Here is a 13,798-nt window from a genome sequence, read left to right as displayed (position 1 = left end):
AGGTATGTTAAACGTTAAAACTTTAAATAATAATGTATACTTTATTAGTCCCGCAAGGGGAAATTACAATTTACATTCTGTTGTTATTACACACATTACTCACAGGCCTTTACTTACTTACTTAACTAACTATTTTAACATTGATGTGCTGGCCATATCATGTAAGTAACTAATCTGCATTCTTCTTCCACCTATGAGCCTATGAGCACGAGTATGTCCTAATGTGACTTCAAAACTTTCAGTGACCTATGACATCACAAACTCTTGTACCCGGAACTAATTTTAACACGAGGACCCATTAGCCAATGACAGTCGTCCTCCCATGGGCTGCTTTACCCATTTTTCCTAGGACGCACCATCCGGACACCAGTGTGACCTGCTTCTCAAACGAGATGATATAGAGATAAAAAAGTGATTCATAGTCAAACCACACGTAAAGGTTATTATCTCATTTGCATTAATAAAAGAAAAGAACGATTGCAATAAATCCACTAACAAATCACAAACTGGCTATTATAGAAATACTAATGAAGGCAAAAAAAACAATCTGTCCAGAGTTATTGTTAGAATGTATCGGTAATCTAATTTCATAATGAGATGTTGGTGTGATTAACACACAGCAGCTAATCATCTCATAAAGGGAATGAGGATTGTCTTCACACCCATCTGAATGAAGCAAAGAGTGACGCCCTCTTCCCTGTGCCCATTTAAAACACTCTGTACCTATTATTGTCACCACATCTTTGTGTGTGGGAATGGGGATATGTGTGTGTGTGTGTGTGTGTGTGTGTGTGTGTGTGTGTGTGTTAACGCAAGGCATCCTTGTGAATGTGTGTGTGAGTACACTGTATATGTGTGCAGGTGTATATCTCTTTCAAAGACACATTAACACCTTTTCACTTGGCAGCGTTTTCGGTGTCCCATCTTGGGAATAACGCAGCTTTGGTACAATACATCAGGGACTTGTAGCCTACTGTTATCAAACACCCGCTCGCTCCATCATCCTCCATCCATTGCCGCATTTCCTCTCCTCTCTCCCTTCTTCCCTCCCTTTCTCACCTGCCACCAAAACCCCTCTTCCCTCCTCCTGTGCTTCTCTTAAATCCCAAAGGGTGCCAAAAGAATTACTGTGGCATTATGCAGAAGGAGGAGAAAGAGTGGGGGGGACAGCCGCGGTCAAACCTGAAACTGCTCACCCTCATTATTGTGATTTACACCATGTTCACACAATCATACTGGAGACATCCAGTACATGTCTACTCCAGTCTACAGTGTAGTTCCATGCTCTCTCCGTATAAACTAGAGAATTACACTTAAATAAAGCCATGTTTCACCTCTCTTTCACTTCAATCCTTTCCTTTTTCTGTCTCTCTTTTACTATATTTATTTTTTCAGCGAGTTGGTGGGCTTACATTTAAAACTGTCCTCAAAATCTGTATATTAAATCAATTTTTAGCAAAGCCGTGTGGCATCTGGTGTGTATCCAGTCCCTGCTGAGAGAAGGGTTAGATGACACACTTTGACCCATTCAGATAGACCTCAGGAGGGGATTTAACCAGCGTCATTGAGCCGTCATTTAATCCACAACGTAAAGAAGCCAGCTTACTCTGTCGTGCCTATTCATTCCAACTGTCAGCATTGCTAAAAAGACGATACAACTGTTGTTATTTATCTTTATATTAATGTTTAGTTTGTAAGATGACTTTGCCATCATATTGAAATATGGTTTATTGTGGGGGCTCTTGGAGATAGTGTAGAGATGGTCAGGAAATGTGGAGAGAGATGGAAAGGGAACATTTACCAAAGATCCCCGGTTGAAATCAAACCGGGAAGGTTTGTGGATCACACCAACATGACATCAGGACTTTGCGTGCACATGCACTCTGACTTTCTTTACCCTCTTGTTGTCTTCCTATCTAAATTGAAAATCAACTCTTTTTATCAATGTTTTAAAACTTTTTTTGACGTTTTAACACTACGTAACACTAACTTATTAACTTTAGTTTTGCAATTATTTTGGGAATTTATGGTCAATAAACCTATATGAAATTATACCTAATGTTTGAGTTAGAAAAGCAGAAATTAGGAATTATTTAGACTCAAATTAAAGGAATGTATTTTGATGGATAATCACAGACTGAAATATGTCAACTTTTCATCAATACTATTTCAAAACAACTTTTTTTTTCTTTTTCAAATGCTATAAAATTGAATAAGACAACCCAAAATTAATGAAAGTAGAGATTTGTACTTGCCAAAGAGCGTTGTGTGGAATCAATCATGTTATTTTGAGTAATTACAATTGGGTAGTTAAAAAGAACATTGATATGAAAACGGGTCACCTTGACCCGTGGACAACATGAGGGTTAACCTAAGTGTTGTGTTATCTGCATGCATTTTGAGCTATCCGCGTGCATGTCTACGCTGTATACAGCGGACGTAAACATACACGCACCTTTGCGTGTTACCACCACTTGCCGTGTTATTGCGAGAAGAAAGCAACAGTTGAGTTTAGGACCTGTGACACGTGGAACACGGTCTTCTGTGTGAGAGTCCAGTGTTTCATCCATCCACCACCCCGACCAACCACTCTACGCAGATTTTTGCTCCTTCATTACAACCCAATACGGTGTAAATTCACAAGCTATCGCAAGGTAATGTAAGTCAATGGTGGCCAAACGACGTTGATAAACACGCTAAAAAGCGAGTATGCGCCTTGATAACACACCGATAATGGTATAAAAATTCTAAATCATGCGTACGCCATTTCATTAGATCAGTCTGATTACCCGTATTACCCTTTAGGCGACCGTGCTGTCTGTCCCACTCCCAACTAGATGATGGCTGTGGTGCACAATTTTATTGTTTGCTTACTGAAAGAGCAGGGGAAAATTTTTGCTGCATGCTCATTTTGTCAGATGTTTCATTCTGAAATGAGATTTTACAAAAATGATAAGAATGTCAGGTAGTTCCTGTAAACAGCATTTGCAGATGTTAACCAGCGTAGTGTGGATGTACTCTTAAACAGTCACACTTGTGTGATTAAGTGTGTACACTTACAGACATGAATGTGCTCACACACCTCTTCTCCCATTATCTCTTTGTACCCCCATCTTTCTGCTTGGATGAGTGGCGGACCGGCCAGAGAACAGAAAAGGTCAAGTGACTCCGCTCCCTCTCCTCCTCCTCCTGCTGCTCGCCTTCTCCCTCTCTGATGTGCATGTGAGGAGGAGCAGAGAGGGCAGGGCCAGCAGCGAGCATCAGCATGAAATTGTCGCATGCTAATGAACCTCCAGTGTATATGCATGAGGCATCTGCTGGAAATGACATCTATATACTGCATCAATGCCCCTCACTATACGCCATCAGGTTGTGATTCACATCTTTTTTGATTTTTTTCCGTGGTCATTGTGTCACTGATCAATAATGCAAACACATGGCCAGGAGGGAGCGTTGCAGCAGATTTAGCCATTGTGTGCAGTAGTGGAAAACAACTAATTACATTTACTCAGGTATTGTACCTAGGTACAAATGTGATGTGTTTGTACTATACTTGAGTCTTTTCTTTTCATGCCACTTTCACATGTCCACTTTCTACTTCTACTCCACTACATTTCAGAGAGAAATATTGTTCTTTTTACTTCAGTACATTCACCGGACAGCTTTTTGCCACAAGTACAGCTGAAATGATTAGTTAATTAAAAACTTAGTTGATTGACAGAACTGTTTTGATTGTTTCTAGTAACATTTTCAATGCAGGACTTTTACTTGTAATTGAGTATTCTCATAGAGTGGTATTAGAAAACTTACTTAAGTGAATCATCCGAATACTTGTTCCACCATTGATTGTGTGTGTGATGATGGCAAGTCGTGCACCGAGTGACCTGGTCTCGAAGAAGAACTCGGGTTCTTTAGTTTGGCAGCATTTCGGGTTCCCACCTAATGAGAAGGGAGAGGTTTTTCCGTATTAGTGTTTGGTATTCAGTTTCTGAATGGTGTTGGCACAAGTCAACGGTTTGCTGACGCCGTCTGAGCATTACGTCATCATTTTTAATTAGTCACGGTAATACCGTGGTAAAAAAGGGAGGAGTTTTGACAGTATCAAAATTTGGATACCGCCCAACTCTATTACATGTAACAAGTAGCCTATTGTGTGTGTGTGGCTAAAGCTGATAACAGCCGACCCTTCTTCCGTGCCACAGACTCAGGTGTTGTCCAAAAACATATAAAACAATGTGACCCACACTATTGCACATGATGACATGTTCCTTCATTACCATAAATGTGGTCAGTTTTTGCTGTGTAATTGTTATTTTCCTGCTGCCAAATACATTCACTAATGTGTATTAAAGCACAGTTAAAAGTAGTCCCTGGCAAATGCACTATGTAGTCCTGATTGAGTGATGTTTGTTAACAAACAGCTGTTTCAGAAAAAATAATGAACAATTTTAAAATAAAACTTCATATTTGTGACACGTTAAAAACTGATTTTTTCCAGAAGGAATGGGCTTGGGGTTGAGTGCCACAGACAGCATAAGGAAGTCAGAAAGTAATTAAGTAATACGCTGTTGGCTTTGGTCACCAGAAAAACACCATCCTTCCCTTTTAACTGTAAGAATTTGCCCATTAAAGAATTGAATTTTGAAATGTAGCAGTGTTAGTGGCAAATTTAGTGATGTGAGACTGAGAGCACAAAAAGAGACTGTTGTAGTACGTAATGGACTGTGAGGGGAGAGGCACAGAGTGAGTGAGTGGGACTGTTGGCCTCTGTCCTCGGTGAGTAATGACCACAGAGGAGGACAGATGATCATGTTCATCAGCTCCCAGAACTGTAGCTACCAGCCCCCCTGCTGGGGAGGATCAGTCAGGCTGATGGCCCATAATGTGTGTGTGTGTGTGTGTGAGTGTGTGTGTGTGTGTGTGTGTGTGTGTGTGTGTGTGAGAGAGAGAGAGCGTGTGGTTGAGTAAAGACAGCAGGAAGGGAGAGGAGGCTGGGTGACGACAGTGATAATGAGTTTTACCGTTGATTACAGAGCATTTAGCATGTGTAGTGTATATGTGTATGTGCACACCGTTGCACAGAGAGGGTGAGTTTGCATGTGTGCGGTATTAAAAGTACTTACTACATTTATTAGAAAGCTATTTCATGTCCGGCAGTTGCAGGGCTTGTTTTAGGGGAAAATTAGGTGTGCTGACTAGACTTTTTATTAGCACGTCATTAATGTTTGAAAAGCAGCTAAATAGCCGTTCTGGCAGTACATATTGAAGGGCTGCCGAGTGGAGGTTCAAGATCATTGAGGGAATTCTAAGGCCAGTTTATATTTTTAAAGGAGGTCTTAGCTTTCAGCTTTGAACTCCACTCTTTGCATTCAGGTTTTACACAGGAAGCTGAGAGTATGGTTAGTGAAAAATCAAGGATAATTTCACACAATAAATAGACTAATAAGTGTACTTGGACTGTTTTTGAGGACATAATTACACGATATTGGGTAATTAAATTAGTATAGCCACTTAGCCTGAATTGTTCTTTAAACAAAAGAATAAAAACACTAAATGAATACAAACACATTTAATTAAAGGAACAGGTTGTGTGCTGGAAAGTATTTTTATGTTTTTGATGAGCTTTGTCAACAAGAGCCAAAATCTGAACCATAAAGAGAGCTCTCTGAATCTTCTGCAGCCTTCTCCTTTTATCTCTAAGAAAAGACTGGACTGATCGGAGCTTCAACCTGTGTTCACATCATTAGTTTTCCCCGTACAAAAAAAACACTATCTTGCTTGTCAATCAGCAAAAAACTGTATTGCTTTCCAAGCTAAACTGTGAGTGATCAATTTAGGGCAATCATTGTGTATGTGTACACTTTCTGTGCGTGTGTGTGTGTGGCGATTACAATGATGCAAACCCTTGAAACAGCTCTTCATCTCATACCGTCTAGAGAAGCACAAACATAACTGGTGGAAAAGCTTTATAATATTTGCCTGGTGCAGAATAATATTAACACGTCTCCTCACTTTAAGTAGCGTCAAATCAATGGTCCCCTGAGAAAGGAAGTGATTTCCATTACATAAATCGTCCCAAGTCAATTTGTGGACTCGCTGTGTGAAGAAAAGAGTGTAAAATGTTAAACTAGCCTATATCAATTATGCTGATTAAATTTGGCTGTTACTAAAGATCTTAAGTGGGATTTTTTGCTCAAGTCAACTTCTCAATGTATCTATTTAATCATGTCCAAGGATTTGGGGACACAGACAGATTTATAGGGTTTTGCTATATTTTTATTTTTGGTTTAGAATTTAATGTTTAACAGGAGAATTTACATTTTGTGGAAAAAGAGACAATCCTACCCTCGGCCCATTTTCTTTAGAGAAGGAATCAGATGCGTACAGTATGGTCAAGAAGGATCAAGTGCTTTTCAGGAAGTAGTTTTTGGTATTTATACATTGTTGGTCCTCATTATGGACTTGTCCATTCAAAAAGGCCATCATACAAATACATTTTCCTCGGTCAGATCCCTGAGGGGTAGTGGTCTGTCACTGCCTTTTGTTTATTATTTGGAGGTACTGTTTGTATTGTATTTCTAAAATGTCTTTCTTAATCGTTTACATTTCTAAAAATCTATTTCGAGATTTTTTCCTTAAGAAAATTAAAATCCTTTATTTCTTAAGTTACATTTTTGTTCATATAACCAATAATTGCAATTAAAATTCCAATGTATAATGGGAGTTTTTCAACTGACCATGATTACAAATCTGACTTTTACAGGATTAAACCTAGATTTGGTCTTAAATTGTGGTGGTGTTGAGGTCGCCCTTTTGTTACATTCAAATCACAGATTGTTATCTCAGTGCAAACCACTTAATTGAAATAATGACTGAGGAACACCTGCAGCCCCAGCGAGGAACACTATTGAATTCCACATTAGAACCACGATACTGTAATCGTTAAATAAGTGCAGGGCTCTGTGAAATGAGGAATATAATCCTCACTAAACTCTCTAATAACAGAGACGCTTGGTCCTGCTTTACCGAAACCCCTCCGCTTCCCATAAAGGACAGTCTGTAGAAAAAGGCATCATGCTGGGGCTGACTGTTGTGGAAACACCTGGCGCGGAGATTTCAGGTTTCAGCTCCTTGATAGGTCGAGCCACCCGTACCCACGACTCCACATCCCTCTTCATTGAGCTCGCCCGTTGTCAATCTCGTCTGTGAAACCCTCCCCCGAGATATCAAATAGGCCGTGTGGCGCCCGAGAACCTGCACTATTTGCCCAGACGGCGTCCGCTCCACTCAAACACAGTGCGTCTCTGCTGCGGTGCGTTGCGCGCAGGCTGGAGAGAGATGACAAGAGTCCCGCGGAACTGGCCAGATAAACATGGATCTCCGTAAAACGCTGATTTCGTTGCTTTGGATATTATTGCTGAATCTAGAAGAAGACTGTCACGCCGAGGAAGGTATGTGAAAACGAGTGTCTGTTTAGTGTTAGAATAACCAAACCGGTCGCAGCAGAGGACAGCGTTGATCGACAGACACATGTCCGCGGCGGTTTGGATAGTTTGGCGCTTGTCCTGTGAAGAGAAGCAGGTGCATTCAGTCCTCTGATTGGAAGGCGTGAAAAGTAGTGGAGTTTAAACGACTTAGTTTGATGTATTTCACACAAACTGCACATGTGAAGGAGAAATTCTTTATGCCTGATTGTGGAAAGATGCGTCCCAGAAAGCTGACGGATTTACGTATTAGTACTCACTGAACTTAATACGTTTCCCCCACAACAACCCGATCAGGTGAACAAATACATTTCGATCAGATTTTGTGTCACTCAGTTGCTTGTAAAGCAAACTAGATAAACATATCACTTTAGTACAATAGCTTATCAAAAACCTGTACAACTGATTATTATTTACAGCATTCACGCCAACATTGTAGATTATGAACCGAAGAACTGATGTGAATGAGTTGTTTAATGGTTTCGTTGTAAAAACCAAAACTGAGTACAATCATTATTCTTGCATCTCTGTTGCCATATAGTAGATCCACTGCCTGCTTCAAAATCAGATTTGTTCCGAAAGGACAAGTCAGTTTCCCTCAGGCAACCTTTGTTGTTAAAGAAATAAATCACCGGTCTGTTGTCACAAAGATTTGGTGAGCTTTTGTCAAGGCATCTTTATGCAACTGGTCTCTTTGTCTTTTGATACTCTGTCAGTCACTGGTGCTGTGGCACAGACGACAGGATGCATTAGAGGCTGATGCCTTGCTGCTTATGCCACTGCATGCAACTCTCCTCCGTTTTTCAGCAGCATTTCTATTCTAATTCAAAGGCGGTTTTATTGCTCTCAGTTATTTTCTTTTGTCTTTCCGTCGGCCTTAAACCAAGAATCCTGGGTAATGCAGGGGGTAGCACGATTCACTGAAGGTTTTATCAGGATTTAATGCTAATGTTGATCACAGATTTGGATTGTTGGCTTGTTTAATTGCCCCTGTGCATCTGCCCTGAAGTGTGTCAGAGTGTGAGGGAGTTCTGAAGATACTGCTGTGGTCCAACAATTTACCGGCAGTGTGGCTGATTGCCACAGATAAATACTTCTGCTCTCACTAGTTAGCCAAGATATTGTAAATCCGTGTAACCTAAATCAGTGCAAACTAAAGCACAGCGGTGATTGAATGTGTCCTTGTGACTGGCTGGCTCAGGTGAAGCCAGGAAAGTGCTCCTAATCAGTTCTGAGATTGTGAAGTAGAAAAGAACATACTGGCTTCAGACCCCCAGGCTCTTTTCCAACGAAGGGCTTTCATTGGTAAGGTAGCTGGGTGGATTGTGGATAAACACGCATGCATGTGCAAACACATCATCGGCCGAACACATACAGCACCATACTGTGTGTGTATATATAAATATATATACTTCAGAAAAGTACATTTGGCACAATCCACAGACATACATCATTGACACACATTAATGCACTCCTGGTACACACGCAACTCAGAATCAAATGCACACGCTCACTTGACACGTAAATGTTGCGCTTACATACAAGCTACCTCATGTAACATGCACACTTGTGCACACACGCATGGTGTGACATTTCCTGGCACTTAGCAGCTCTTTTGTTCGTGCAGATACACTTGCACATATGAGCACTCACACACACAGATTTGCATGGACTCATTGCCAGATTGATTCGGTTCCCTGGAATGCTGGGTAGCCGGTTGTGGATCCTAGCTTTTGTTTAATTGATGTTGTGAAAACGATTAATTGAAGACTGGTACTGACAGCAATTCTTCTTTCTGTTCGTAAGGATTTGGGAGATAGAAAAAGCCCTGGAGGGAATGTCCCCCTTTTTTTTTTAAATTCTCTGCCATTATATCCATATTAAATGTGGCAATTTACCTACCTGTCTACATGTATTCTGTTAGTGTAAAGCGCTATTTGGGATTTTGAGAGTATCTGTTAAAACCTCATTACATTATATTACAGTATTTGTGGCCCTTTGATCACTATTCATGACTCATTTGCAGACTGTCACTGTTTGTATTTTAATCCTTTACTAGCTTTTATTCACAGTTTTAGGTATTCTTTTTTGTTTGTCTTTGCTCTCATTTCATTTCACCTCATGTGCCAACAGTGTTTTCCTGTGATGTATCTTTATGAGACTGCATTTTTATGTTTTAGTCTTCCCTCTCAAATGTCATCTTCCTTTTCGCCCTCTCCTTCTCTCTTGTACATGCCTCCCTCATGCTGAGTTGATTTACCAAAAACTAATAGGACCGGGGGCTCCTTACAGGCATAGCCGGGTGGTCACTATCCCACACCGGCACCTCACACAGTCAATCTAGCCACTCCCCCGCCTCCCTTCAGGCCGCTTTTCTCATTCCCCACACCTCACGGCTAACACACCTTGGCATCTCATCGGGATCTCATTTAGTTCCCCCCTCCTACCTCCCTCTCTCCCTCCCCCTCTCCTTCCCTCTGCATCCATCCATTCTGTACCAAGCCGTGAGAGCGAGAGAGAGGGCACAAGCTAGGTACGGAACAATAGAGGTGCAGTGATGGAGAGCATAGGAGTGATTGAGAGTAAGAGAGACTAACCTGCGGGGTTTATCTCGTTTGTGTGGCCGTAGCTTTGTTTGATGCCTTGTCACGTCAGAAACTCAGGGTGACTTGACAGCATTCAGCCGTTGTTTACCTGGAGCCTTATCCCGCTGCGCTGTCTCCAACACTTCTCAGGTCAAGTGTAATTTCAAATTTACGACATTTTCCACCTCAATGCTTTATGATGCTGCGATAGTTTGGCAGGAAGTCACAGTATTTATGCTATTAAACACTTCAGAAATCTGGAAAGAAATATCCACCCATAGCTGAAAGGTCTTTGTTAGAAGTCTACAGTGCGTCAGCCCTCTCACAGCAGTGAACTGTTACTTGAAGCCCAATTCTTATATAGTTCCACAGTAAAACAAATGTACTTTTAGGTTTCTTTCAGCATTTCTTTTCTCGAAGGTTAAAAGTGCTTTGAAGGACTCATGAAGCAAAATGACTTCTTATGATTATAATCCAGCATAATTTAATTTTTGTAGCACACAATGTATGTCCACTGCCAATGTTCAGTGTCAGTGCAGGAAGTCTTTTATTTAGCAAAGGAAAAGTTGTGCAGTTTAAGGGTGGTGGAAGGGTATGCAATATTTGCGCCAAAGACTGCAGCTTCTAATGCTGTTTCAATGCACCCATTGACCCCGTGTGTGCAGAGAGTCACTGTTTGTGTAACAGTTCAGCACATGACTAATTTTCGAATTTACCAGGAGTTCTTGATTTTTTTTTTTCTTCTTCTCTAGTGTCTCTCCTTTTCCTCTTGACTTTGCACGTTTATGAAGTGGAGCCATAGGTCTTGGCATAAGCTCAATTTTTTTTCATTCAAGCTGAAACATTTTCAAATTGCTCGGTTGCTTCTTCACCTCAATTTGCACTGCACAGGAGGTTTCTGCTTCCACCTCATTGACTTTATATGCAAGCCTCCACCAGCAAAATCTACATTGTGTTCATTCTGAACCCTTAAAACCACATGTAATATTTCCCATTATTTCCATCTGTCTGCAAAAACATAAGTATGCATTTTGGTTGTTTAACCTTAATCATATCTTAACCACACACTTTCCATAACCATTTGAATATGGTAATTAATTTGTGGTTTTGCATAATCATCCATTATCAATGTTTTCTTTTTACGGTAAGGCAATCTGTAAATTCAAATTAAATTGATTCACTTATTGTGAACTCCAATGATATGCCTTTTTTTTTTCTAAAACCTGCTATATTGAGATGCAATGCCTTGGCATTTCCAGTTTACTGCTAACTTGAATGCAGCATAATTAAAGTTACCATTCGATTTTTAAGCTCATATGTCCTATGAATACTGTATCAGTAGTAATTAAAATTAGTAAGCACCAATCTGACTAATGCGACTCCTATTGGGTTTGCCTTGGGTTTACCAGCAATTGCCAGAGTGGCAGAGGAGAAGCACTCCACGCTCCACCCACTTCACCCTACACCCACTCAATTGGGACTAATTGTCTGTGATTGATTAATATTTCTGCTCGGATGCGACTGCTGGGCTTGATGCACTGGTCCATCTTCGGCTGGCAAGGACAGCCTTGGACCTGTGCGTGTTGGATCAGATGACTGTGACCTCTGTGAGTATGAACGGTCAGAGAGTCTGAGTTATTTGTGAAGATGGCAGGCGTAGCGCCGCGCCATTCTCTTGTCAAGGCCTCAGGGACACTGTCACTTTTAGGAGGAGTGCGAAGACGGGTGGAAGGGTAGAGGCACAGGTGCGGTTAAGATGAATGAATGGAAGGAGGATTAGGGGGACGAGGAGTGTCATCCAAAAATTGATGCATTACAAGCAAAAAAGGGAGAAGAGGTGTGTCAAATTGAGGGGTGAGGAAAAAGTGAGGCTGAATTGAAGCAATAGCGAGGAGCTGTGACAGAAATCAAATTTGTTTGATTGCCGTCACTGCTTAGTTCCACAGCCACATGTATTTTACATTTAATTAAACAGACCAAAGATTCCTGTAACAAGTCAATGCAGCAGTAGCTCAGCCAGAAGCTTATTTACCTCACACGCCAATGGAACACATTGATTGAGACTGATAGATGAATTGTGTGTGTAAGACATAGTATGCGTGTCTATTGGATCCCAATAGGGTCACCTGATTTCTTTTGTTCAGGGTAAGGGCATTACTACAGCATATTCTGCTGGATCAGCAAGAATGAGCCATCAGAAAGGGTGGGAGGGACGTTAGAGCGAGATAGAAAGAGCAGTGTGTGTGCACTTGTGGGATGAAAGATGGGGGTTTAGCAGGTGTTTCAGCCATATTGGACATTGAGGAAGGGGCTCTGTGCAGCTGCCTGTGATAGATGAAGGAACTACTGCATTTGGATAGTCATTTTCTTTATGAATCTATGCTGAAACATCTTCAGCTGCTGCTACGACAGCCTCTGTCTACTGTTTGAGTTCTTCTTGTATTCATGTTTCCAAGAATCTTAGAATATAGAAAGCATTTTCTGAATACAATTTGCAGCTGTGGGAAGAGTTAAATCGGTGTAAATGAACGGCCTTCTGCTCAATGCATCTGAACAAACTTGTTGTAATGGGGAATTATATGAAATGTTATTAATTTGGGCAGGGGATAATTAAATCTTCACAGCAGCAAAGGAAATTTAGCATGGAAGAGAAAGCCTATCATATAGGCTAAAAGCAGCGATGGCAATGTGAGAGTAAGAAAATACGTTTAAAAAGTAAGGTAATGTTCACAACACAAAAGTGACACTTAATATCATTTTCAGGTAAAAATGTTAAACATACACTTCTCAAAAACAATTGCTGTTCTTTTCCGTTTTACATCACTGCAAATTGAATTGATAAAAAAAAAAAATTCTAAATTTTATATACATGTATATAATGACTTTATTTGAGATATTTTGAAGACGCTGTAAGCGTGCACATTCAAATAATAAAATTCAGGCTGCAACTCATGTTAATTTTAATAAATCTGCAGAATTTTTTTTGGGTTAGTTGTTTAATCTAATGGTTCAACTTCACAAATAGAATTGAACCCTTTTACTTAACGTATTTAAGGATCAAGTGTAATGTTAGCAGTCAGACCTTTTAAATTCCTACCATCAGTTTTTGTGAATCTCAGCTCCATCATCATAGTAACAGAGCACAATAACAAGTGTGGAGCAGAAGCATGTTCGTTTCATTTAAAATAAGAGAGCACAATGATCATCTATTGTTGCATACCGTACAGTATGTGAAGAGTAGAGAAAATAAGTCTTAAAGCCCAAATTGTATCATCAACAAAAGCTGCTTTTAGCAAATGCACTTGTGATTTAATTCCAGAACCCGATCTAGACATCTCAAGGGACTGCTCTCTAAAAGTTCTTCAAAAGTTATATGCAAAAGAAAATGCAAAAAAGTCCAATAAATACAGCTGGGGGGGGGGGAAATGACATAGAAACGTCTCCCACCACCCACACCACCAGCATCCTGGAGTTAAAACATTGTTTTGCCTGATTTTGAAAGGGATGCCTCGTTCACATTATTCATCTTTGCTGCTGTTGTTGGGATACTAATGGATTAGACGAGTTTCTGTTGGCAAGCTTTTCAGGCGTCTGAAACTTGATGAATGTCATTGGTGTGTATTGTGTGGAGGTGGAGCTGTGGTCTTGGCAGAAGTTTCTGCTCAGGGTGTTTTCGCATTGAGAGTAAACACTAACTGCATAAATCCAAGGCTTGATCTGGGTGGGCAT

The 13,798-nt window shown here is 40.5% G+C and overlaps 1 protein-coding gene across 1 annotated transcript in view; it reads left to right on the top strand.

The window, feature by feature from the left end:
• The first annotated feature begins 7,228 nt into the window (after positions 1-7,228).
• LOC117956788 (ephrin type-A receptor 7-like) overlaps positions 7,229-13,798 on the top strand; it is a 134,350-nt gene continuing 127,780 nt past the window's right edge. Inside the window, exon 1 of the mRNA XM_034892044.1 lies at positions 7,229-7,451. Within this exon, the coding sequence (XP_034747935.1) occupies positions 7,373-7,451 (79 nt within the window). The 5' untranslated portion in view covers positions 7,229-7,372. The remainder of the gene's footprint in view (positions 7,452-13,798) is intronic.

This window comes from Etheostoma cragini, chromosome 14 (genome assembly GCF_013103735.1).
Source record: "Etheostoma cragini isolate CJK2018 chromosome 14, CSU_Ecrag_1.0, whole genome shotgun sequence".
NCBI lineage: Eukaryota > Metazoa > Chordata > Actinopteri > Perciformes > Percidae > Etheostoma > Etheostoma cragini.
This window is presented reverse-complemented; position numbering and strand designations above follow the sequence as displayed.